This window comes from Salvelinus namaycush, chromosome 7 (assembly GCF_016432855.1).
Source record: "Salvelinus namaycush isolate Seneca chromosome 7, SaNama_1.0, whole genome shotgun sequence".
Lineage (NCBI taxonomy): Eukaryota > Metazoa > Chordata > Actinopteri > Salmoniformes > Salmonidae > Salvelinus > Salvelinus namaycush.
The window spans coordinates 39,182,906-39,208,873 of NC_052313.1; the positions used below are offsets into that span (position 1 = coordinate 39,182,906).

The following is a 25,968-nucleotide window of genomic DNA, read 5'->3' on the forward strand; positions in this document are numbered from 1 at the left end:
GCCGACAAAAACAATAAACAATCCAAAACAACCGTGAAGCTAAAGGGCTATGTGCCACAAACAAAGTTAACCTCCCACAAAGACAGGTGGGAGAAAGGGCTACCTAAGTATGGTTCTCAATCATAGACATCGATAGACAGCTGTCCCTGATTGAGAACCCTACCTGGCCAAAACATAGAAATACAAATAATAGAACATAGAATACCCACCCCAAATCACACCATGACCAAACAAAATAGAGACATAAAAAGGATCTCTAAGGTCAGGGCGTGACATATATGTTGTTATATTGTTAGATATTACTTGTTAAATATTGCTGCACTGTCGGAACTAGAAGCACAAGCATTTCGCTACACCCAAAATAACATCTGCTAAACATGTAACCATGTATGTAACCAATAAAATTTGATTTGTACTCTGATTCTTAACACGGGTGCCTCACAAGAGTGCATCCTCAGTCCCCTCCTGTACTCCTTGTATACCCACGACTGTGTGGCCTTACACAGTTCCCACTCCATTATCAAGTTCGCTGATACTACACGAGAGTAGTAGGCCTGATTGCCAACAACGAGACGGCCTACAGGGAGGAGGTAGGCACTCTGATGGCGTGGTGCCAGGTAAACCACCTCTCCCTCAACATCAGTAAAACAAAGGAACTGATTGTGAACTTGAGGAACCAGGCTGGGCACGCCCCCATCCTCATCAATGGGGCCGTCGTGGAGGCGGTCAAAAACGTCAAGTTCCTCAGCGTACACATCTCAGAGGAGCGGATATGGTCAAACCACCTGGAGACCGTGGTGAAGAAGACACAACAGCGACTCTTCAACGTCAGGATGTTGAAGAAATTCCTCCCGCACACAAAGAGAAAGATGTGTTCCCAGCATTGTGAATATAGGACAGGACATACACACTTTTTGAGACAGTTGAACTGTGAGAACTTCTATTCTGAAAATGCCATAAATTATCCATCTCCACAGTTGTATAATTCTGACTTCAGACACTCTACAGCCCACTGTTACAAATGCCCCTTCAATAATTGAAAGAGACACACTTAGGAAGTTTAAAAATAACAGACAAGTGTTAAATACACCCATTCAAATGCTGAGATAAAGAGTGCTATTTTCTATTTGGCCTACTATAACAAGAGCGGAAGCTTATGAGTTGTGGTGGTGGCTGGTGTTGTTGTTATTGTTGACATTGTGTGGCTGGTAGTAGTGATGATGAAATGAGCTCCAATAGACCCACACATCACCAGAGTGAATGCCCCTGCTCCCATCGCACAATAGCCGTTATTCTGTACAGTGAGTAGGCTAAACCCGCGGGCGACTAGGGTAGCTGGAGCGTTGTATTATAGTGCTGGTGTTCCATAGCAGTACATAGAGTGACTGTATATGACATAGCACTCCCTGTGACTGTAAATGACGGCACGTTTTTTTATATCGCCTTCCAAAACACGGTGTATTTTTTATATCTCACAAAGGAAGAAGATTTTGATGGATGACCCCCGAATTGAGCCCTTGCGCGCTCTCATATCTAGACTACACACACGCTCGCGCGCTTAAAAACGCAAACAGATAGACTGCCACGCTCTTGCTGTCCCCACTAGTGGGAATGCTGAAGATATGGGTGACATTATTGAAAGATGCTTTGTTATAGTGCTCCTTTACTCTTGTGTTTGCGTCTCGGCGCCGGGGATAGGACCAAAAAATGGAGTTGAGTGGGACGGCAGACTCGGAAGCCTCCAGCACTTGACTTTGCTTTGATTTCGGCAGACACGAGAACGCAGCAGAGAGAGAGAAGAGGGGGGTAGAGTGGCGAGTGAGTGCAAAGGGGCAGGACTTTTTTTCTCTCCTCTATTAAGAGGAAACTTTTGTGTTTTGTTCTCCAAGTTCAGCTCGGTCCTCAAGCCCTGTTCTCCGCTGCTCTTTTCTTATATCTCCGCGGCGTCTTTTCTTCCATACCCTCCGATGCCTTCATTTTTCTGTGTTTTTACACTTTTCATGGGAATTCTGGATATCAAGACCATGCGCATTCAAACGGGACCTGTTCTGAAAATTGTTTGTTCTTCGTTTCCATTGCTGTTTTAGTTGGAATATAAATGTTTCGCCGTGCACTGCTAGTTTTGGGGTAAAGATGACCCGTGTATTTTGTGCTTTTGCTGGAGTCATGTTGGTGTTTCGGATTATTTTGCTGTGCATCGTGGAGTTGCATACTGGCTGCGATGCGGTGCTCGCCGCCGGTCTCACCACTTTCCGGGCTTTCGCTCCACCTGCAAAAGAGGGTGTTGTGCGGACCGTCGATCGGATTTACCATGGAGGTGGGAAGGTTGGTTACCTACTCTACATGGACGGGAGAAGGTTTCAGTTAGATATGGAGAGGGATGAGTCAATTTTGTCACAGCACTTCAGTCCGAAATATGTGATGGCCCTGATAGGAGCGGGAGAAAGCGCCGCGCCTCTGCACCGGGAGTGTGTGTACCGGGGAACCGTGGACTCCAACCCCAAGTCCCTGGCGGTTTTCAGCCTCTGTGGTGGGGGTCTAGAGGGCTTTTTCGCTTTGAAACACGCACGCTACACAATCACACCCCTCATCCGAGCCAAGGGACACAATAGCGACGTGCGTTCGCTGGATGACAAGGATGCAGAGAGCGCTCTCCACTACTTCACGCAGGAGAGTTTCAGCTTCGAAGCCATGCCTGTGAGCGAGAGCTGTGGGACCAAGGAAGGGCGCGGGCGCATGGATGCATCGAGGAAACACCGGCGTAAGGGCAGAGGGAAAGGGAAACGCGACCCGCACGGTGTCACCCTGGACAGGGGCAAGGAGCGAAGCAGAGCGCACGGCAGAAGATGGTGGAAGCAGTTCTCCAAACCTGCCTCTCCGCCCTCACTGGGAAGTCGGCGCAAGAGGTCAGTTTCGCGCGCCAGGCACGTGGAGCTTCTGCTGGTCGCTGACGAGTCCATGTCCAAGAAGTACGGCAAGGACCTGCACCACTACCTGCTCACGCTGGCCTCCATCGCTTCCAAGTTGTACGGCCATGCCAGCATCGAGAACCCCATCCGTCTGTCCGTTGTGAAGGTGACCATGGTCACGGAGAAGGAGAAGGGGTTGGAGGTGTCCAAGAACGCAGCCGCCACGCTCAAGAGCTTCTGCAAGTGGCAGAACCAGCAGAACCCACTGGACGACGACAACCAGCACCACCACGACGCCGCCATCCTCTTCACCAGGCAGGTAAACAAACAAACAAAACCATAGAGTTCGATTCGCCCCCCTACCCCCAACAAAACACATACCACTGCGCGCCAGGTCCATCCCTTCCCACTCACTGGACTAGAGCGCATTTTACACTGAGGTGTTATGGTATGGTACTGCTTGCATGACAGACCGTTTCTGTACTCTTACCTGATATTCAAGAGAGTCATTTGGCTCAAAATATGTTTATTACATTGTTGTTATCAAGCAGAAATCTGCTTCGGTTTAGTGTTTCCAAATTGAGTGAGTGTGCGTCTCTCTCTCTCTATTTCTCTCTGTCTGTCTTGCACACCCTCCCTCCTCTGTGTGGGCTCTCGCACGTGTCTTATAACAACCCTAAAAAAGAGTGTTTCCTCCGCTTGTGTTTTTATGGGCAGTCTCCTCTGTCTCAGACTCTCCCAGTCCCCTGACAACCAATGTCTCGAGCCCGTGTGATCTCTCGCACCCGCTGCGCACGCACATTCTTCCAGGGTTGAAGGGATGTACTTGAAATCAGCTGAAGGTTAGAGTTCAGAATGTTTATCTCAACCAGAAACTGCAGCCAACCGACAGCCCTATGTTTTTTTTTTCCTTCCAGTTTTCTTTTTTCCCCCTCCTACATTTTTTTCGCTGAGCAGAGCAGGGACTGTCAAAAATTCAAACACATATATCAAATCAAATTTTATTAGTCAAAGGTGTAGACCATACAGTTAAATGCTTACTTACCTAACCAACAATGCAGTTTACAAAATACAAATAAGAATAAGAAATAAAATAAGTAGTTTTAAAGAGCAGCAGTAAAATAACAATAGCGAGACTAAACTCAGCAAAAAAAGAAACATCCTCTCACTGTCAACTGCGTTTATTTTCAGCAAACTTAACATGTGTAAATATTTGTATGAACATAACAAGACTCAACAACTGAGACATAAACTGAACAAGTTCCACAGACATGTGACTAACAGAAATGGAATAATGTGTCCCTGAACAAAGGGTGTCAAAATCAAAATTAACAGTTAGTATCTGGTGTGGCCACCAGCTGCATTAAGTACTGCAGTGCATCTCCTCCTCATGACTGTACAAGATTTGCCCGTTCTTGCTGTGAGATGTTTTACCACACTCTTCCACCAAGGCACCTGCAAGTTCACGGACATTTCTGGGGGGAATGGCCCAAGCCCTCACCCTCCGATCCAACAGGTCCCAGACGTGCTCAATGGGATTGAGATCTTGGCTCTTAGCTGGCCATGGCAGAACACTGGCATTCCTGTCTTGCAGGAAATCACGCACAGAACGAGCAGTATGGCTGGTGGCATTGTCATGCTGGAGGGTCATGTCAGGATGAGCCTGCAGGAAGGGTATCACATGAGGGAGGAGGATGTCTTCCCTGTAACGCACAGCATTGAGATTGCCTGCAATGACAACAAGATCCATCCAGTGATGCTGTGGCACACCGCCCCAGACCATGACGGACCCTCAACCTCCAAATTGATCCCGCTCCAGAGTACAGGCCTCGGTGTAACGCCCGACACGCGAATCAGACCATCCCCCCTGGTGAGACAAAACCGCGACTCGTCAGTGAAGAGCACTTTTTGCCAGTCCTGTCTGGTCCAGCGATGGTGGGTTTGTGCCCCGTTGTTGCTGATGATGTCTGGTGAGGACCTGCCTTACAACAGGCCTACAAGCCCTCAGTCCAGCCTCTCTCAGCCTATTGCGGACCGTCTGAACACTGATGGAGGGATTGTGCGTTCCTGGTGTAACTCGGGCAGTTGTTGTTGCCATCCTGTACCTGTCCCGCAGGTGTGATGTTCGGATGTACCGATCCTGTGCAGGTGTTGTTACACGTGGTTTGCCACTGCGAGGACGATCAGCTGTCCGTCCTGTCTCCCTGTAGCGCTGTCTTAGGCGTCTCACAGTACGGACATTGCAATTTATTGCCCTGGCCACATCTGCAGTCCTCATGCCTCCTTGCAGCATGCCTAAGGCAGGTTCACGCAGGTGAGCAGGGACCCTGGGCATCTTTCTTTAGGTGTTTTTCAGAGTCAGTAGAAAAGCCTCTTTAGCGTCCTAAGTTTTCATAACTGTGACCTTAATTGCCTACCGTCTGTAAGCTGTTAGTGTCTTAACGACCGTTCCGCAGGTGCATGTTCATTAATTGTTTATGTTTCATTGAACAAGCATGGGAAACAGTGTTTAACTTCTTTGGGCTGCAAGCCCGAAGCCGGGCACAATATGACAACAGCCACTTCAAGTGCAGGGCGCGAAATTCAAAATATATTTTTTAGAAATATTTAACTTTCACACATTAACAAGTCCAATACAGCAAATGAAAGATAAACATCTTGTGAGTCCAGCCAACATGTCCGATTTTTAAAATGTTTTACAGCGAAAACAGCACGTATATTTATGTTAGCTCACCACCAAATACAAAAAAGGACAGACATTTTTCACAGCACAGGTAGCATGCACAAAACCAACCTAACTAACCAAGAACCAACCAAACTAACCAAGAAACAACTTCATCAGATGACAGTCTTATAACATGTTATTCAATAAATCTATGTTTTGTTCGAAAAATGTGCATATTTGAGCTATAAATCAGTTTTACATTGCAGCTACCATCACAGCTACCGTCAGAAATAGCACCGAAGCAGCCAGAGTAAATACAGACACCAACGTCAAATACCTAAATACTCATCATAAAACATTTCTGAAAAATACATGGTGTACAGCAAATGAAAGACAGGCATCTTGTGATTCCAGCCAATATTTCCGATTTCTTAAGTGTTTTACAGCGAAAACACAATATAGCATTATATTAGCTTACCACAATAGCCAGAAACACAAGCCATTTACCAGCAGCAAAAGTTAGCGATCGTAACAAACCAGCAAAAGATATATAATTTTTGACTAACCTTGATAAGCTTCATCAGATGACAGTCCTATAACATCAGGTTATACATACACTTATGTTTTGTTCGAAAATGTGCATATTTAGAGCTGAAATCAGTGGTTATACATTGTGCTAACGTAGCATCTTTTTCCCACAACGTCCGGATATTTTTCTGACACTCACATATTCTGACCAAATAACTATTCATAAACATTACTAAAAAATACATGTTGTATAGGAAATGATAGATACACTAGTTCTTAATGCAATCGCCGTGTTAGAATTCTAAAAATAACTTCATTACGACATGCAGTTTACGTTATGGCGAGAGCGTGCCCAAAATCTGGGCGCAAACTACTAGTTCACATGTTCGACAGATATATGAAATAGCATCATAAAATGGGTCCTACTTTTGATGATCTTCCTTCAGAATGTTGTACAAGGGGTCCTTTGTCCAGAACAATCGTTGTTTGGATTTAGAATGTCCTCTTCTCCAGTCAATTAGCACGGAAAGCTAGCAAAGTGGCGCGAAGCTCTCCTTCCTGAACATACGCAGACAAAGCAACACGCCTAACGTCCCGAAAAAAATTCAATAATCTAATAAAACTATATTGAAAAAACATACTTTACGATGATATTGTCACATGTATCAAATAAAATCAAAGCCGAAGATATTAGTCGTCTATAACGACAGCTTTACAGAAGGCAATACCAGGTCACTTCTCGCGCGTTCCAGAAAACAGGAAATTGGGGTCACGTCATGCCAAGAGCTTTTATTCGACCTCAGATCATGTTATACACTCCATTTCTTCTCTCACTGCCTGTTGACATCTAGTGGAAGGCGTATGAAGTGCATGTATACTAATAAATATCAAGCACATTTATAGGCAGGCCCTAGAACAGAGCATCGATTTCAGATTTTCCACTTCCTGTCAGGAAGTTTGCTGCAAAATGAGTTCTGTTTTACTCACAGATATAATTCAAACGGTTTTAGAAACTAGAGAGTGTTGTCTATCCAATAGTAATAATAATATGCATATTGTACGAGCAAGAATTGAGTACGAGGCCGTTTGAAATGGGCACCTTTTATCCAGGCTACTCAATACTGCCCCTGCAGACCAAAGAGGTTAATCCCTTTACAATAAAGATCTCTGAAGTTATTTGGATTTTTACGAATTATCTTTTGAAAGACAGGGTCCTGAAAAAGGGACGTTTCTTTTTTTGCTGAGTTTATGTACAGGGGGTACCGGTACAGAGTCAATGTGCGGGGGCACCGGTTAGTCGAGGTAATTGATGTAATATGGACATGTAGGTAGAGTTATTAAAGTGACTGTGCATAGATAATAACAGAGAGTAGCAGCAGCGTAAAATAAGGGGGGAGGGGGGCAATGCAAATAGTCTGGGTAGCAATTTGATTAGATATTCAGGAGTCTTATGGCTTAGGGGTAGAAGCTGTTTAGAAGCCTCTTGGACCTAGACTTGGCGCTCCGGTACCGCTTGCCATGCGGTAGCAGAGAGAACAGTCTATGACTAGGGTGGTGGAGTCTTTGACAATTTTTATGGCCTTCCTCTAACACCGCCCGGTGTAGAGGTCCTGGATGGCAGGAAGCTTGGCCCCAGTGATGTACTGGGCCGTACGCACAATCTTCTGTAGTGCCTTGTGGTCGGAGGCCAAGCAGTTGCCATACCAGGTGGTGATGCAACCCCTTCAGGATGCTCTCGATGGTGCAGCTGTAGAACCTTTTGAGGATCTGAGGACCCATGCCAAATCTTTTCAGTCATCTGAGGGGGAAGAGGTTTTGTCGTGCCCTCTTCACGACTGTCTTGGTGTGCTTGGACCATGTTAGTTTGTTGGTGATGTGGACGCCAAGGAGCTTGAAGCTCTCAACCTGCTCCACTACAGCCGTGTTGATGAGAATGGGGGCGTGCTCAGTCCTCCTTTTCCTGTAGTCCACAATCATCTCCTTTGTCATGATCACGTTGAGGGAGAGATTGTTGTCCTGGCACCACACGGCCAGGTCTCTGACCTCCTCCATATAGGCTGTCTCATCATTGTCGGTGATCAGGCCTACCATTGTTGTGTCATCAGCAAACTTAATGATGGTGTTGGAGTCATGCCTGGCTGTGCAGTCATGACTGAACAGGGAGTACAGGAGGAGACTGACCATGCACCCCTGAGGGGCCCCTGTGTTGAGGATCAGCATGGCAGATGTGTTGTTACCTACCCTTACCACCTGGGGGCGGCCTGTCATGAAGTCCAGGATCCAGTTGCAGAGGAAACTGTTTAGTCCCAGGGTCCTTAGTTTATTGATGAGCTTTGAGGGCACTATGATGTTGAACTCTGAGCTGTAGTCAATGAATAGCATTCTCACATAGGTGTTCCTTTTGTCCAGGTGGGAAAGGGCCGTGTGGAGTGCAATAGAGATTGCATCATCTGTGGATCTGTTAGGGCGGCATGAAAATTGGAGTGGGTCTAGGGTTTCTGGAAAAATGGTGTTGATGTGAGCCATGACCAGCCTTTCAAAGCACTTCATGGCTACGGACGTGAGTGCTACGGGTCGGTATTCATTTAGGCAGGTTACCTTAGTGTTCTTGGGCACAGGGACTATGGTGGTCTGCTTAAAACATGTTGGTATTACAGACACTTGCCAGTTGGTCAGCGCATGCTCGCAGTACACGTCCTGGTAATCCGTCTGGCCCTGCGGCCTTGTGAATGTTGACCTGTTTAAAGGTCTTACTCCCATTGGCTGCGGAGAGCGTGACCACACAGTCGTCCAAACAGCTGGTACTCTCATGCATGTTTCAGTGTTATTTGCCTCGAAGCGAGCATAGAAGTAGTTTAGCTAGTCTGGTAGGCTAGTGTCACTGGGCATCTCTCGGCTGTGCTTCCCTTTGTAGTCTGTAATGGTTTGCAAGCCCTGCCACATCCGACGAGCGTCGGAGCCGGTGTAGTACGATTCGATCTTAGTCCTGTATTGATACTTTGCCTGTTTGATGGTTCGTCGGAGGGCATAGCGGGATTTCTTATTAGCTTCCAGGTTAGAGTCCTGCTCCTTGAAAGTGGTAGCTCTAGCCTTTAGCTCAGTGCGGATGTTGCCTGTAATCCATTGTTTCTGGTTGGGGTATGTACGTACAGTCACAGTGGTTATGACGTCATTGATGCACTTATTGATGAAGCCAATGACTGATGTGGTGTACTCCTCAATGCCATAGGAACAATCCCAGACCATATTCCTGTCTGTGATAGCAAAACAGTCCTGTAGCTTGGCATCTGCTTCATTGACCCCTTTTTTATTGACCGAGTCAATGGGGCTTCCTAATGTAATTTTTGATTGTAAAATTATGGTCAGATTTGCCAAATGGAGGGCGAGGGAGAGCTTTGTACGCATCTCTGTGTGTGGAGTAAAGGTGGTCTTGAGTTTTTTTTCCCACTGCTTGCACATTTATCATGCTGATAGAAATTTGGTAAAACAGATTCAAGTTTCCCTGCATTAAGTCCCCGGCCACTAGGAGTGCCGCCTCTGGATGAGCGTTTTCCTGTTTGCTTATGGCAGAATACAGCTCATTGAGTGCGGTCTTAGTGCCAACATCGGTCTGTGGTTGGTATGTAGACAGCTACGAAAATACAGATGAAAACTCTCAAGGTAGATAAGTGTGGTCTACAGTAGCGGTCGACCGATTAATCGGAATGGCCGATTAATTAGGGCCGATTTCAAGTTTTCATAACAATCGGAAATCGGTATTTTTGGGCGCCGATTTGCCTATTTTTTTTTTTATTTTTTTTACACCTTTATTTAATCTTTATTTAATTAGGCAAGTCAGTTAAGAACACATTCTTATTTTCAATGACGGTCTAGGAATGAGGAGCCTGCCTGTTACGCGAATGCAGTAAGCTAAGGTAAGTTGCTAGCTAGCATTAAACTTATCTTATAAAAAACAATCAATCAATGACTGTCATTGCTCCAATGTGTACTTAACCATAAACATCAATGCCTTTCTTAAAATCAATACACAAGTGTATATTTTTAAACCTGCATATTTAGCTTAAAGAAATCCAGGTTAGCAGGCAATATTAACCAGGTGAAATTGTGTAATTTCTCTTGCGTTCATTGCACGCAGAGTCAGGGTATATGCAACAGTTTGGGCCGCCTGGCTCTTTGCAAACTAATTTGCAAGAATTTTACGTAATTATGACATAACATTAAAGGTTGTGCAATGTAACAGGAATATTTAGACTCATGGATGCCACCCGTTAGATAAAATACGGAACGGAATAAACGTTTTGTTTTCGAGGTGATAGTTTCCGGATTAGTCAAAGGTATATGGTTTAGAGAGAAATAGTCGACGCGTTATAATTCCTGTAATAACTTGCGGCTGAACTTGAAAGGGGTTCCTTCGTTATTTTACCGTTCATGTCTTCCATAGAGAATGTCTTGATCTACTTCAAATAAGGTCTGTGTATAGCGGAGGAGCAGACTGACAGGGGACCATGCAGACAAGCTCTGCTTTCTGCACTACAACCTAAAACTTCTTAACTGGGAATATTGAAGACCCATGAAAGCTGGTGGTTCATTTTAACATATGTTCTCATGTTATTTGAGACTAAATTGATTTTATTTATGTATTATATTAAGTTAAAATAAAAGTGTTCATTGTTAATTCAGTATTGTTGCAATTGTCATTATTACAAAAATGTGCATGTGTGTATGATATATATACACTGCTCAAAAAAATAAAGGGAACACTTAAACAACACAATGTAACTCCAAGTCAATCACACTTCTGTGAAATCAAACTGTCCACTTAGGAAGCAACACTGATTGACAATAAATTTCACATGCTGTTGTGCAAATGGAATAGACAAAAGGTGGAAATTATAGGCAATTAGCAAGACACCCCCAATAAAGGAGTGGTTCTGCAGGTGGTGACCACAGACCACTTCTCAGTTCCTATGCTTCCTGGCTGATGTTTTGGTCACTTTTGAATGCTGGCGGTGCTTTCACTCTAGTGGTAGCATGAGACGGAGTCTACAACCCACACAAGTGGCTCAGGTAGTGCAGCTCATCCAGGGTGGCACATCAATGCGAGCTGTGGCAAGAAGGTTTGCTGTGTCTGTCAGCGTAGTGTCCAGAGCATGGAGGCGCTACCAGGAGACAGGCCAGTACATCAGGAGACGTGGAAGAGGCCGTAGGAGGGCAACAACCCAGCAGCAGGACCGCTACCTCCGCCTTTGTGCAAGGAGGAGCACTGCCAGAGCCCTGCAAAATGACCTCCAACAGGCCACAAATGTGCATGTGTCTGCTCAAACGGTCAGAAACAGTCTCCATGAGTCTCCAAACAGACTCACAAATGTGCATGTGTCAGCATATGGTCTCACAAGGGGTCTGAGGATCTCATCTCGGTACCTAATGGCAGTCATGCTACCTCTGGCGAGCACATGGAGGGCTGTGCGGCCCCACAAAGAAATGCCACCCCACACCATGACTGACCCACCGCCAAACCGGTCATGCTGGAGGATGTTGCAGGCAGCAGAACGTTCTCCACGGCATCTCCAGACTCTGTCACGTCTGTCACATGTGCTCATGTGTTCAGTGTGAACCTGCTTTCATCTGTGAAGAGCACAGGGCGCCAGTGGCAAATTTGCCAATCTAGGTGTTCTCTGGCAAATGCCAAACATCCTGCACGGTGTTGGGCTGTAAGCACAACCCCCACCTGTGGACGTCGGGCCCTCATACCACCCTCATGGAGTCTGTTTCTAACCGTTTGAAGCGAACACATGCACATTTGTGGCCTGCTGGAGGTCATTTTGCAGGGCTCTGGCAGTGCTCCTCCTTGCACAAAGGCGGAGGTAGCGGTCCTGCTGCTGGGTTGTTGCCCTCCTACGGCCTCCTCCACATCTCCTGATGTACTGGCCTGTCTCCTGTAGCGCCTCCATGCTCTGGACACTACGCTGACAGACACAGCAAACCTTCTTGCCACAGCTCGCATTGATGTGCCACCCTGGATGAGCTGCACTACCTGAGCCACTTGTGTGGGTTGTAGACTCCGTCTCATGCTACCACTAGAGTGAAAGCACCGCCAGCATTCAAAAGTGACCAAAACATCAGCCAGGAAGCATAGGAACTGAGAAGTGGTCTGTGGTCACCACCTGCAGAACCACTCCTTTATTGGGGGTGTCTTGCTAATTGCCTATAATTTCCACCTTTTGTCTATTCCATTTGCACAACAGCATGTGAAATTTATTGTCAATCGGTGTTGCTTCCTAAGTGGACAGTTTGATTTCACAGAAGTGTGATTGACTTGGAGTTACATTGTGTTGTTTAAGTGTTCCCTTTATTTTTTTGAGCAGTGTATATAAATAAATAAACAAATAAAAATAAATCGTCCGATTAATTGGTATCGGCTTTTTTTGTCCTCCAATAATCGGTATCGGTATCGGCGTTGAAAAATCATAATCGGTCGACCTCTAGTCTACAGCTTATCATGAGATACTCTACCTCAGGCGAGCAAAACCTTGAGACTTCCTTAGATATCATGCACCAGCTGTTGTTTACATATTTGCATAGTCTGCCACCCCTTGTCTTACCAGACGCCGCTGTTCTATCCTGCCGATACAGCGTATAACCAGCCAGCTGTATGTTGATAATGTCGTCATTCAGCCACGACTCCGTGAAGCATAAGATAATACAGTTTTTATTGTCCTGTTGGTAGTTTAATCTTCCTCGTAGGTCGTCAATTTTATTTTCCAATGATTGCACGTTAGCTAGTAAAACGGATGGCAGGGGGGGTTTCTTCGATCGCCTATGAATTCTCAGAAGGCAGCCCAACCTCCGTCCTCTTTTTCTCCGTCGTCTCTTCACGCAAATGGCGGGGATTTGGGCCTGTTCCCGGGAAAGCAGTATGTCGTTCACGTCAGGCTTATCAGACTCGTTAAAGGAAAAAAAAGCTTCTGCCAGTTTGTGGTGATTAATCGCTGTTCTGATGTCCAGAAGTTATTTCCGGTCATAAGAGACGGTAGCAGCAACATTATGTACAAAATAAGTAAAAAAAATAAGTTCGGCATGGCAGATTAATTATGGCAGATTTCAAGTTTTCATAACAATCGGTAATCTGCCTTTTTGGATGCTGATTATGGCCGATTACAGGTTGACCACCTGTTAGGCGAGAGCAGCATCAAAAGGACCTTGTGGCTGCAAGGAGCCAAGCTAAGTTGCTATCTAGCATTAACCTTATAAAAAACAATCAATCTTCACATAATCACTAGTTAACTACATATGGTTGATGATATTACTAGGTTAACTAGCTTGTCCTGCGTTGCATATAATCAAAGTGGTCCCTGTTAATTTATCATCGAATCACAGCCTACTTCAACTTCGCCAAATGGGTGATGATTTAACAAAAGCACATTTGCGAGAAAAAAAAGCACAATTGTTGCACAAATGTACCTATCCATAAACATCAATGCCTTTCTTAAAATCAATACACCGAAGTATATATTTTTTAAACGTGCATATTTAGTTGAAATAAATGCATGTTAACAGGCAATATTAACTAGGGAAATTGTCTTGCGTTCAGTCAGAGTCAGCGTATATGCAGCAGTTTGGGCCGCCTGGCTCGTTGCGAACTGTGTGAAGATTTCTTCCTAACAAAGACCGTAATTAATTTGCCAGAATTTTACATAGTTATGACATAACATTGAAGGTTGTGCATTGTAACAGCAATATTTAGACTTAGGGTTGCCACCCGTTCGATAAAATACGGAACGGTTCTGTGTTTCACTGAAAGAATAAACGTTTTGTTTTCGAAATGATAGTTTCCGAATTTGACCATATTAATGACCTAAGGCTCGTATTTCTGTGTGTTTATTATATTATAATTAAGTCTATTATTTGATATTTGATAGAGCAGTCTGACTGAGCGGTGGTAGGCAGCAGCAGGCTCGTAAGCATTCATTCAAACAGCACTTTACTGCGTTTGCCAGCAGCTCTTAGCAATGCTTGATTGCTCAGCGCTGTTTAAGACTTCAAGCCTATCAACTCCCGAGATTAGGCTGGCAATACTAAAGTGCCTATAAGAACATCCAAAAGTCAAAGGTATATGAAATACAAATAGTATAGAGAGAAATAGTCGACTGGTCATAATTCCTATAATAACTTCAACCTAAAACTTCTTAACTGGGAATATTGAAGACTCATGTTAAAAGGAACCACCAACTTTCATATGTTCTCATGTTCTGAGCAAGGAACGTAAACATTAGCTTTTTTACATGGCACATCTTGCATTTTTACTTTCTTCTCCAACACTGAGTTTTTGCATTATTTAATCCAAATTGAACATATGTATAACAAAACATTTTTGGGACTAAATTGATTTTATTTATGTATTATATTAAGTTAAAATAAAAGTGTTCATTGTTCATTCAGTATTGTTGTAATTGTCATTATTACAAATAAATAACATTTAAAAAATCGGCCGATTAATCGGCATCTGCTTTTTTTTGGTCCTCCAATAATCGGTATCGGGGGATTGAAAAATCATAATCGGTCGACCTCTAATTATGATGGTAAATGTGCTCACTGTTGCCCCGAGTGGCCGGTTGTGAAGGTATTTCCGGACGTCCTCAGGACATGGACAAACCTCCAATATCTAAGTCAGTCTTGAGCGGTCTGCCTGCGTTTATAGCACACACATCTCAAACCCACTAAGCTCTCTGCATTTTTCACCCCTCTGGTGTGGTTTCTTGGTCTGTCGGCTGTGGTTGAAGTGTCAGGATTGTGGTGCGTGTAACTAAGTCATGCAAGGTCTTGTTGTGCTGGAGACGGCTGCTAATACCAGGGAATACCGACTTTTTTTGTCACCGGCGTCCAGGTGGAAGCTGTTGGCAGCGCCATGTGAGCATACCTGGGCTTGGCAAGTTGGTGGAGCACGGTGTGCCAACTATTACCACCACCACCTACATGGGCATGGACTTTCCACCCACTTGACAGTGCTTTCCCTCTGTGTCACCGGCAGGGGGTAGGGTGGCATGGTTGGTACAGTGGTTGGAACAACGGGCACGGAGATACCTGGCGCTGGCTCTACCCAGGGGCAAGTGACAGGTTATAACAACAGTAACAACTCCATAGCATGACAACATTATAACACCTGCAAGGTGTTTGGAGTGGACCATGACTTATCAATAGGTCAAAGGTCAGTGAATCCCCTTAGCCAATAGGATTTGAACTCTGATTCCATGATTGGCTGTAGTGTTCGATCACTGTATCTTTAAAACAAAACCCTTCCATTCAGTTGTCTCTCATTGCTGTAGCTTGTCATCAAAGAAGTAAGTGTCGTAGCTTGAGTGAGTCACGCTCATTCAATAGAAGTCAAATCCATCATCAGACTGCATTCTCGCAGTCAGAGACAAGACCCATCCATTCTTTGGAGATGTAGAGGGGGGGAGTTTATTGGAACATGAGGTTATTCATGCATGGGTCCAATTACTCCGGTCCCAACACCCCCGTGTCCTGAGTGAGCTGACCCGTGTGCCTGTGTCACCGGGCTCTGTGCATGCCGCACCAGGACAGAACAAGAGACACATTGAGGGGACTCTGTGTGTGTATGCATTTGTAATTTGTATGTGTGTGCATTTGTGGGATTGCGCGTGTGGGCATGCGCGCGTGTATGTGCGTGCCTGTGTGTGATTATTAGTGGTTACGTCACAGTGGGACCCGACGCATGACTGCTCTCGCCAGGGACCGGGACATTAAACAAAGCCTTACTGTGAGGAGAAGAGCTCTCTACTGACAGAACATAGAGCAGGGATCATGGACTAGATTCAGCCGCAGGCCTATTTTTGTTCTTGAGCGGATGGTCAGGGGGCCGGGACATAATTATAAATAATTTGTAGACTGCAATTTAACCCACAAGAAGCCCAAACAGATATAATATTTGACTAAAACATAATCCTTTCAAACATTGCTTACATTTGTATATGATCACATACTGTATATCTCTCTATTATGCGTGAGAATACTTTGAAACAGATTTCCAAAATTAAAATCACTTGGAGTTGATTTGTTGGTGTTTTTACGGTCTATGTCCAACAATAACAAAAGTAATTTTTAAAAAACACTTCGTTTTTTGCTCAGAAAACTTGGGGGGCCAAATAAAATTGGCTCGCAGGCCGCCAGTTAACTTCTAGTTCCTCCCAAACCCGGATCCGGGAGCACCCCCACCAGTAAAAAAGCTGACTAGCATAGCCTAGCATAGCGTCACAAGTAAATACTAGCATCTAAATATCATTAAATCACAAGTCCAAGACACCAGATGAAAGATACACATCTTGTGAATCCAGCCATCATTTCTGATTTTTAAAATGTTTTACAGGGAAGACACAATATGTAAATCTATTAGCTAACCACGTTAGCAAAAGACACCATTTTTTTTACTCCACCAGTTTTTTACTCCATCAGTAGCTATCACAAATTCGACCAAATAAAGATATAAATAGCCACTAACCAAGAAACAAATTCATCAGATGACAGTCTGATAACATATTTATTGTATAGCATATGTTTTGTTAGAAAAATGTGCATATTTCAGGTATAAATCATAGTTTACCATTGCAGCCAGCATCACAACTCGACTAGAATAACTACAGAGAGCAACGTGTATTACCTAATTACTCATCATAAAACATTTCTTAAAAATACACAGCGTGCAGCAATTGAAAGACACAGATCTTGTGAATCCAGACAATATTTCAGATTTTCTAAGTGTTTTACAGCGAAAACACAATATAGCGTTATATTAGCTTAGCACAGTAGCAAACCACACAACAGCATTGATTCCAGCCAAACATAGCGATAACGTATTCACCACCAAAATATATAAATTCTTTCACTAACCTTCTCAGAATTCTTCAGATGACAGTCCTGTAACGTCATATTACACAATGCATATAGAGTTTGTTCGAAAATGTGCATATTTAGCGGCACAAATCGTGGTTATACAATGAGAAAAGTTGCCAAGCTTCCCAGAAAATGTCGGGCGCCATCTTGGAGAGTCACCTATTCTAATCAATAAATAATCATAAACTTGACTAAAAAATACAGGGTGGACAGCAAATGAAAGACAAATTAGTTCTTAATGCAATCGCTTTGTAACATTTTTAAAATTAACGTTATTGCGCAATACATCGTGCGCTAAAGCAAGGCTACACTGAAATTAATGGCGGCTTATGCATTTAACATTTTTCAACAGAACAACGATTTATTAGCATAAATAGTTCTTACTTTTTGATGACCTCCCATCAGAATCTTGGGAAAGGTGTCCTTTGTCCAGAACAATCGTCTTTTGGTTGAAAGCTGTCCTCTTGTCCTGTCGAAATAGCCGCTAACGTTCGGCATGTGCCGGAAAGGTGTCCAACTCTTGAAAGCGCGTCACAAAGAAATGCCAGAAAACCGCAATAAACTGATATAAATTGCTATAAGTCGGTTTAAATTAACTACCTTATGATGTCTTTAACAACTATAACGAATAAAAACATGACCGGAGATATAGAACTGGCAAAACGAAAGCTTGGCAGGAGGCCACTCTGATGTCCCTACTGCGCCAGGCGCAACGTTGAAAAGGACGGTACTTCCGCTCCAGGGTCTTATATAAGGTCCCAGATTGCGCAATCCACTCCATTCAAATTCTCCCCGCTTACTGACATCTAGAGGAAGACGTATGCAGTGCATGTAGCCCGATGGCTTACATGGGGACTTATAAACTGACCTCAGAACAGGGACCTCGATTTCTGAAATCTCACTCCCTGACAGGAAAAGTGCTGCAGAATGAGTTCTGTTTCACTCAGATAAATAATTCAAACGGTTTTAGAAACTAGAGAGTGTTTTCTATCCAATAGTAATAATAATATGCATATTGTACGAGCAAGAATTGAGTACGAGGCAGTTTAATTTGGGAACACATTTCACGGTTAGTTGACGATTACGTTGTTGACACTGATTTTTGAGTGACAAGTTGTTGTGTGTGTGTGTGTGTGTGTGTGTGTGTGTGTGTGTGTGTGTGTGTGTGTGTGTGTGTGTGTGTGTGTGTGTGTGTGTGTGTGTGCATGCGCGCTAACGCCACCAACCGACAGTGTGTGTGTGCGTGTGTGTCTGTGATTGACACTCTCCTTTACTCAGAGTGGAACTGTGTTATCCGAACGAAGCTAGGGTGTGTTCCCCGGTTGACCCGAGACTCACACACACGCACGGGTCAACCGGGGAACACAGTTCCACTCTGAGTAAAGGAGAGTGTCAATCACAGACACACACACACACTGTCAGTTGGTGGCGTTAGCGCGCAATGCACACACACACACACTTACACGTACGTACACATGTACATGTACATGCAAACACAAACACACCCTAACTCTCTTTCTCACACACACACTCAGCCTTCTTATATGATCGTCTACTGACCTAAATACCTTATCACCGGTGCTGAGGTTGTTTTTCTCAATGTTTCCATAACGGCCCATTCCCTCCATTCTTTCCTCCTCTCTTTTCATTTCCTCCATCCTCCCATCCCTTTCCCCAGGTGTCTGAATCCATAACTGTATTTCTCTTGCTCTCTCTTTCTCACCCTCCCTCTTTCTTTCTCTCGTTCACCCTCTCATACAGTATGTCTGTGAAAGCCCCTTAGGATAAAAAGGGGAAAATACCAAGCTGGAAACACACTGAAGAGCGGGAGGGAGAGGAGAAGAAAAGAGAGACAGAGTGAAAGTGAGAAAGACACAGAGGGAACATGAGAGAGACAGGGACAGAGTGTAAGGGGGAGTGGTAGTCAGAGCGAGTTGGGGGCAACAAGTTCAAGTGAACAAAAGAGAGGGAAAGTGAGAGAGAAAGAGAGACAGGGACAGCTAGTAAGTAAGAAACAGGAAAACCAACACATCTATGGTGGACATGTTGGTTTCTACAATGTCCCTCCCGATTGGCTAGTTCATCTGATAGTGACAACAAGGAGTTCAAAACATGTTATGTCTATTCTCTCCATCTACACACACATCAGGGGGCAAATCTTAACAATGACCAACACAACGCATTTAGTGAAATGGAATCGGACTGGACTGTATTTGACTTTGTTTTTATTTCTCCTTTAGTAAGTAGGAGACTTTCTCTTTTAAGAGTTTCTGTCTAAAGCAAGAGTGTGTCCGAAATGGCATCCTATTCCCTACATAGTGCATTAATTTTGACCAGAGCCCTAAGATGTTCACTATATAGGGTAAATGGGGTACCACACTAGGGCTACGGCCAAAATGGCACTAATGGCCCTATGGACCCTGGTCAAAAGTAGTGCACTATGTAGGGAATTGGATGCCATTTCGGACACAGCCAGAGTTTGTGTCTAGAGTATGTGTATGTGGCGTTCCACCCTGTTGGTCATGTGTTGGAGAGCCCAGAACAGAACATAGACGGGTTTGTTCCTGAAGTGTTCCATCTGAGACAAGTAAATACACACCCCAGAGTCTCTCACAAATGGCACAGTGGGCCTGTCAACACCTCTTATCAAGGGATTCATCCTGTCCCCAGGATGTGTGTGGGAGGGGGGGCTGGGGTGGTGGGTGGAGTGGAGTGGAGAGGAGAGGAATGTGTGTGTGTGGCCTTATCTCATTCATACATGACACGTGCACTTTTACAGTTAGTAATGTACACACTGTATGTATACTGTGAGAGTGTGTGTGTTTATGTGTGTGCATGCCTATGTGTGTCTTGTGTGTGCATGCATACTTGTGTCTCCATGTGTGTGTCCGTGTGCGTGCATGTGTGTATGTGTTTCGTAGAACGAGACAGTCGATGGCATAGGGACACAGTGTTTGATTGACTGATTGATTCCTCTACACAGCAGAGTAGCTTCAAGCCCTCTGGGCATCATCTGTATAGATCTGTGTGGGAGCTGGAACACTGGTCAATACACAGTTCCCTATGAGAGAGAGAGAGAGAGAGATATTGATTGATTGAAGAAAGAGCAGAAATATAGTGAACTCAATAGCATCAACAATTATGGGTCAAATAAGGTCTATTGGCATATGATCTTCTTTCATTTCTCATCTGTAATCTATCCAGCTTGTCCTTGCATTGTCTGTGTTTTGGTGTGCGTGTGTGAGTCCTGCAGTATATATGTGTATAACTTTACACTAACTTAAAATCAACATTTAACATGATACATACATTCAATCTCAGGTGATGGACAAAGTAAAGCAATATGTAAAGCAATGGGCAGGCAGGTATTTTTATGTAATATCACCCTTTCCACCAACCCATTTGCTTGTGCCCCCTGTATAGGACCTGTGTGGGCACCACTCGTGTGACACACTGGGCATGGCCGACGTTGGCACCATCTGCTCACCAGAGAGGAGCTGTGCCGTCATAGAGGACGACGGACTCCATGCCGCCTTCACCGTGGCACACGAGATAGGTGGGCACCGCTCACACACCTGCATACAAACATACACACACACACACTCAATTACCTGCCAATACACACTCACATTCCCACACATTTTTTTTTATATATGTAAGCACATGCAAACACACATCCAAACTCTATTGCCATCATTGTCACCAGGGGTCTCTTCATAGTCCCCAAATCCAGAACAGACTCTGGGAAAACACACAGTACTACATAGACCCATGACTACATGGAACTCTATTCCACATCAAGTAACTCAAGCGAGCAGTAAAAGCTGATGAAAAAAGATGCAACTACAGGTTATGGAATGAAGTGGACTGCGAAGAGACACAAGCACAGGCACACACACGCATACACAGACACACGCTAACACACGTACATTGTAATGTTGTAATATTGTGGTATTATACATTTTGTATTGTAGATATGTAATGGTAGAGTAGTGGTGTAATAATGTGTTGCATGTTGTACTGTTTTATTTATTTTTTGTGATGTAGTTGCCTTAATCTTGTTTGGACTCCAGGAAGAGTAAATACATTAATCTTAATAAATACAAATACAAATACACACTCTCAAGAACACAATGCTCACTGTGTAACAAACACCCCCCAAAAATGATTTGTATTTCTGTCTGCCTGCATGTCCGTCTCTCTGTCTGTGAACCAAAGGTCACTTGCTGGGCCTGTCCCACGACGACTCCAAGTTCTGCGAAGAGCGTTTCGGCGCCAGCGCGGACAAGCGTCTCATGTCGTCCATCCTGACCTCCATCGACGCCTCCAAACCCTGGAGCCGCTGCACCTCAGCTACCATCACTGACTTCTTTGACGATGGCAATGGTAAGACATGAAGAGGGAGATGAGTGGAGGAGAGCAGGGAAGAATGGCAGGATAGGATAGAGGGGGGATGAGGAGAGGAGAGAATGAAATCCAGAAGTATTTTGGCACTGCAGGCATAGAGTTGACTAGCCCTGAACTAATGGTTAGGGAGGTAACCAAGTCTTTATTGTAAATGTCAGGAGAATACCTCAATGACTTACTTGGTTAAACAATGAGGGTTGGGCTCACCTACTGTACATAGTTAATGTGCTGTTGTCTTTGCCAAATTGAATCCAATGTCCCTTCACACCTATCGAGTGGCAGATTAGAATGATCGCAGGTTTGACAAACCAGACAGATAAACAGCCTTTGGCATTGGACACCATGTCCACCCCTCTCCCCCTCTACAGCCGAGTGTCTCCTGGACACTCCTCGCCAGCCCATGCTCGGCTCAGAGGAGCTGCCCGGCCAGAGCTACGACGCCGTGCGCCAGTGCCGCCTGGCGTTTGGGCCTGAGTACACGGTCTGCCCGGGCATGGACGTATGCGCCCGCCTGTGGTGTGCAGTGATACGCCAGGGCCAGATGGTGTGCCTTACCAAGAAGCTGCCCGCCGTGGAGGGCACGCCGTGTGGCAAGGGCCGCATCTGCCTCCAGGGCAAGTGCATGGACAAGACCCGCAAGAGACACTACTCGGTAAGGACAGGGCGGAGGGTGAGAGGGAGGGAGGGGGGAGAGGGAATGGGAAGCAACAACGCAATGGGCTGACAGCATAGACAGAGTGAAAGGTAGTGAAAGAGCGGAGTACTACTTTATTATGATGTATTATTCTCTAGAGAGGGAAGGAGGGAGGGACGAAAGGAGGGGATGGGAAGGAGAGGAAGAGTGTTAAGAGAGGGAACGGGAGGCAACAATGCAAAAATTATAAATAAAGTCTATTGTCACAAACACCAGATATGTGTTGTTTTACAGGATCAGCCATAGTAGTATGGCATATTAGGGTTAAGTACCTTGCTCAAGGGCACATCAACAGATTTTCACCTTGTCGGCTCTGGTATTCAAACCAGCGACCTTTCGATTACTCACCCAACGCTATAACCGCTAGGCTACCTCCTGCCCAATAGGATGACAGCATCTCAAATTATACTACTTGGTGAGAGGAATGAAGGTGGGAAAGAGGGAGGAGTGTAGGGAGAGTGGTAGTAGAGGGGGGCGGGTGGACCGTGGAGTAGGGTGAGTAGGGTGAGAGTGCCAACAATAGCATTGAGAGACACTATAAAACAAGGAGAGGAGGAATGAGGGAGGCAGTATAGAGAGAGGGACAGAGAGAATGAGAGGCAGGGATGGAGTTAGGTGAAAGTGTGGACAAGAGCCACAGGAAATATGCACTGCGTACAAAACATTAAGGACACCTGCTCTTTCAATGACATTGATTGACCAGGTGAAAGCTATGATCCCTTATTTATGTCACTTGTTAAATCCACTTCAATCAGTGAAGATGAAGGGGAGGAGACAGGTTAAAGAAGGAATTTTAAGCCTTGAGACAGTTGAGACGTGGATTGTGTACATGTGTCATTCAGTGCGTGAATGGGCAAGACGAAAGATTTAAGTGCCTTTGAAAGGGGTATGTTAGTAGGGGCCAGGTGTAGGGCTGTTGCGGTCATTAAATTTTGTCAGACGGTGATTGTCAAGCAAATAACTGTCGGTCTCACGGTAATTGACCCTAATTACCATAAACACATTTAGCATCTCCTAGCTTCCACGCATAGCCTACAAGCCACTGATGCAGACCTTTGGAACATCTACATTTTAAGTCTAATAAATCCATGTAATATAGGCTACACCATCACAGTAAATCCATTATTTATTTTAGACAGGTCTAAGGAAACATGATTTGAAGAAAATGTAGTCTATTTCCGAAGAACAGAATAGCATACTCTGAGTTATCCTTATGTTCGGCCCTGATCTGGCTATGTCATATGGCTGTGGGCTACACTAGTTCATTTAGTAGACAAGATTTGCTTAGAATTCCGTGGCAGTATTTTATATTATTGTATAGTATGAAGAATATAATTGAAAATAACTGAATATAGTAGAAAGGATATTCTGCGGCTAATCTATGTTGAGCAGTTAACAAAGAAACCGGTACTCCTATATGCTTAATTTAGAGTTATTTATATAACTTTAGTTGTGATACAAATGTTGGGCTATATGTTTTGATTTGTAATACATTCTAAGGCTTCATGATGTGACTTTAATGATGATTTGAAAAAAGTTGCATGAAAGGCATGAGCGCTGCTTTGTTTTTTAGAGCAGGCTGTACACACTTCATCAGTCTCTCATTCACAATTTGACAAGCACTTGATAGTGACTAGAATTTCCCAGCTCCATCCCTTTTGTGTGGCTTTAATGCCCCCTAAAAAACTCCATGCCAGTGGCCTCTGTGCCCTTGGGCTGAATATAATAATTATAATTCCCTTCTCCCGGCTGCGTGACGAAGCACCTCTCACTCACATGGCTCTCCGTCATCTGATTGGGTCTTTCTCACAGGCTACAAGTGAAGATAGACACATCGGGAATGCAACTGCACTATCCAATTCCGAGGCGCATATTGAAGATATTGGAAGAACTGTCCACATTTACTTTTCGTCAGCCAACAAGATGATTAGGCTTAACAAATGATTAGGCTTGACCTATTCTGAGCAAGAAATAAATATTCCAAACATAGTCTGGGACAATTGTGGGATCCCAAATTAATACAACCACTAGCATCAAAAAACCTGTTTTAAGCAATGAGCCTGACAACAACAGATCAGAACGTTTAGCTTAAAATGTTGATAAACTATTAGGCTATTTCTTCACATTATAAGCTCAGCAATGTGCACACGGCAGTAGGCTATAAGTATGAATGTTCCATTAGCAGGAAAACACCATTCTCTATAGTGACCGCAAGTGTGAATATGCATGTAATGCTTTTATTACAAAGGTGCATTTTCCCCAGACTTGAAACTCACGCTCTGAGTATGTATGCCAGTTAGTCTGTACACCCGTTGTAAAGCGGATTGATGTGCTTAATTTTAAGAAGTTATTTGGCCACTTTAATGTCTTGATACAAACCTTGTCAAAATATATTGGCCTATGAGCTAGCCTACATGAGGTGTGTGACTATGATTTTTAAAAAGTCGCCAAAAAAAAGGCAGGCACTGTTTCTTGCCTTAAGCTGGGCATCATTCACAAGTAATAATATATCATTCACAAGTGATAGGCTAATATTGTCACCCATCAGACTATTCTTGATTTAATCTAGTCTTTACATGTACACGGTGTTCTTAATGTTTTGTACTCTCAGTGTAGCGGTAGAGGGAGGGTAGGAGAGAGTTGGAAAAATTAGAAGGTTTCCATAACGTTTACTGCACACTGTAATTTATTTGGGCTTTACTGTCACGGACTCTCAATGAATCTAATTCCATTGAATTTGATTTGGAACAAGATTACCAGAGGAGTGACTGGGTGTATTTTTGGCAGGTCGGAGAAGGAGGGAAATAATGTTTCTTTTGTATGTGGGCGTGCCTGTGTGTTTACTATGTCTCCCTCCTCTCAGACTGTTCTCTTAGCAGGCTGTTTCTATTGAGTCTTTTCAACTTCTGAGTCCCTGACTTTTCAGTCACTCTTATGACAAGCAGCACAGAACTCACTACACTTTAATCGTCACCACCATTTTGTTTGTCTTTGTGTTGAAACATTACGTTCAACATTTTTTTTATTCTATTAGATTTACAGTGTAAGAGTGTCACTTCATTTTGAATTATTAAACGAGACGTCCCACCTGAATCACTGTCATCAGAATATACAAAGCCTACTGTATATGCTTTGGGCATTCATATTTTGACTTGTGGCTATTGACACTAATGATATGTCAGGCTATAGTCACCTAACTAGAATATAGTTCTAGACCAACTAGACATCTATATTCAGTGTTGGGGAGTAGTGACCTACATGTAGTGCAACTAGTAATTTAACCACATTTTACAGAAGCTTGTTTGTGTTTTCAGTAGTTAATTACTTTTTTGCCATGTAGTGGTGTAGCTAATCACTGGAAACATACACTACTTTAAAAAAAATATATGGTTGTTGGCAATAATTCCCTTTCTTTTTCAGCAGCAGATCTGCCTAATTCTAACTTGAAACATAGTTGTTGTGTTTAATAGGCAAAATGACACATTCTGTTAACGTCTGACTCCAGTGATCTGTTCTTGCAATTTCAGATTCAGTAAGTAAACTATATTTTTCTTAAGGGTAGATTTAGTGTAGTTTAACTTCTTCCCGTGTGCAGTATTTGGTAGCTTGGTAAACTATATATTCAGAGTAGATTCCCAAACACTGTCTATATTGTATATCTAGACCAACTTGGTAGACACCTAACTAGAATATACAGTAGATCTATCTAGACCAATGGTCTATTTCAAAGTAATCACAAACAAAATGTTCAATGAAAATATGCATGTTTATTTTGGATGGGAAGAGGAGAGGGGAGCTGATGGGATTGGAGGATAGGTGAGGAGAGCATAGGAGAGGGTAGGAGGTTTCACACCTGC

The 25,968-nt window shown here is 44.0% G+C and overlaps 1 protein-coding gene across 1 annotated transcript in view; it reads left to right on the top strand.

The window, feature by feature from the left end:
• The first annotated feature begins 2,166 nt into the window (after positions 1–2,166).
• Positions 2,167–25,968, top strand: part of LOC120050713 (A disintegrin and metalloproteinase with thrombospondin motifs 5-like) — a 32,823-nt gene continuing 9,021 nt past the window's right edge. The window contains exons 1-6 of the mRNA XM_038997279.1: positions 2,167–2,407; positions 2,444–2,767; positions 2,834–3,228; positions 20,434–20,566; positions 21,229–21,396; positions 21,786–22,069. Of these exons, the coding sequence (XP_038853207.1) occupies positions 2,167–2,407; positions 2,444–2,767; positions 2,834–3,228; positions 20,434–20,566; positions 21,229–21,396; positions 21,786–22,069 (1,545 nt within the window). The remainder of the gene's footprint in view (positions 2,408–2,443; positions 2,768–2,833; positions 3,229–20,433; positions 20,567–21,228; positions 21,397–21,785; positions 22,070–25,968) is intronic.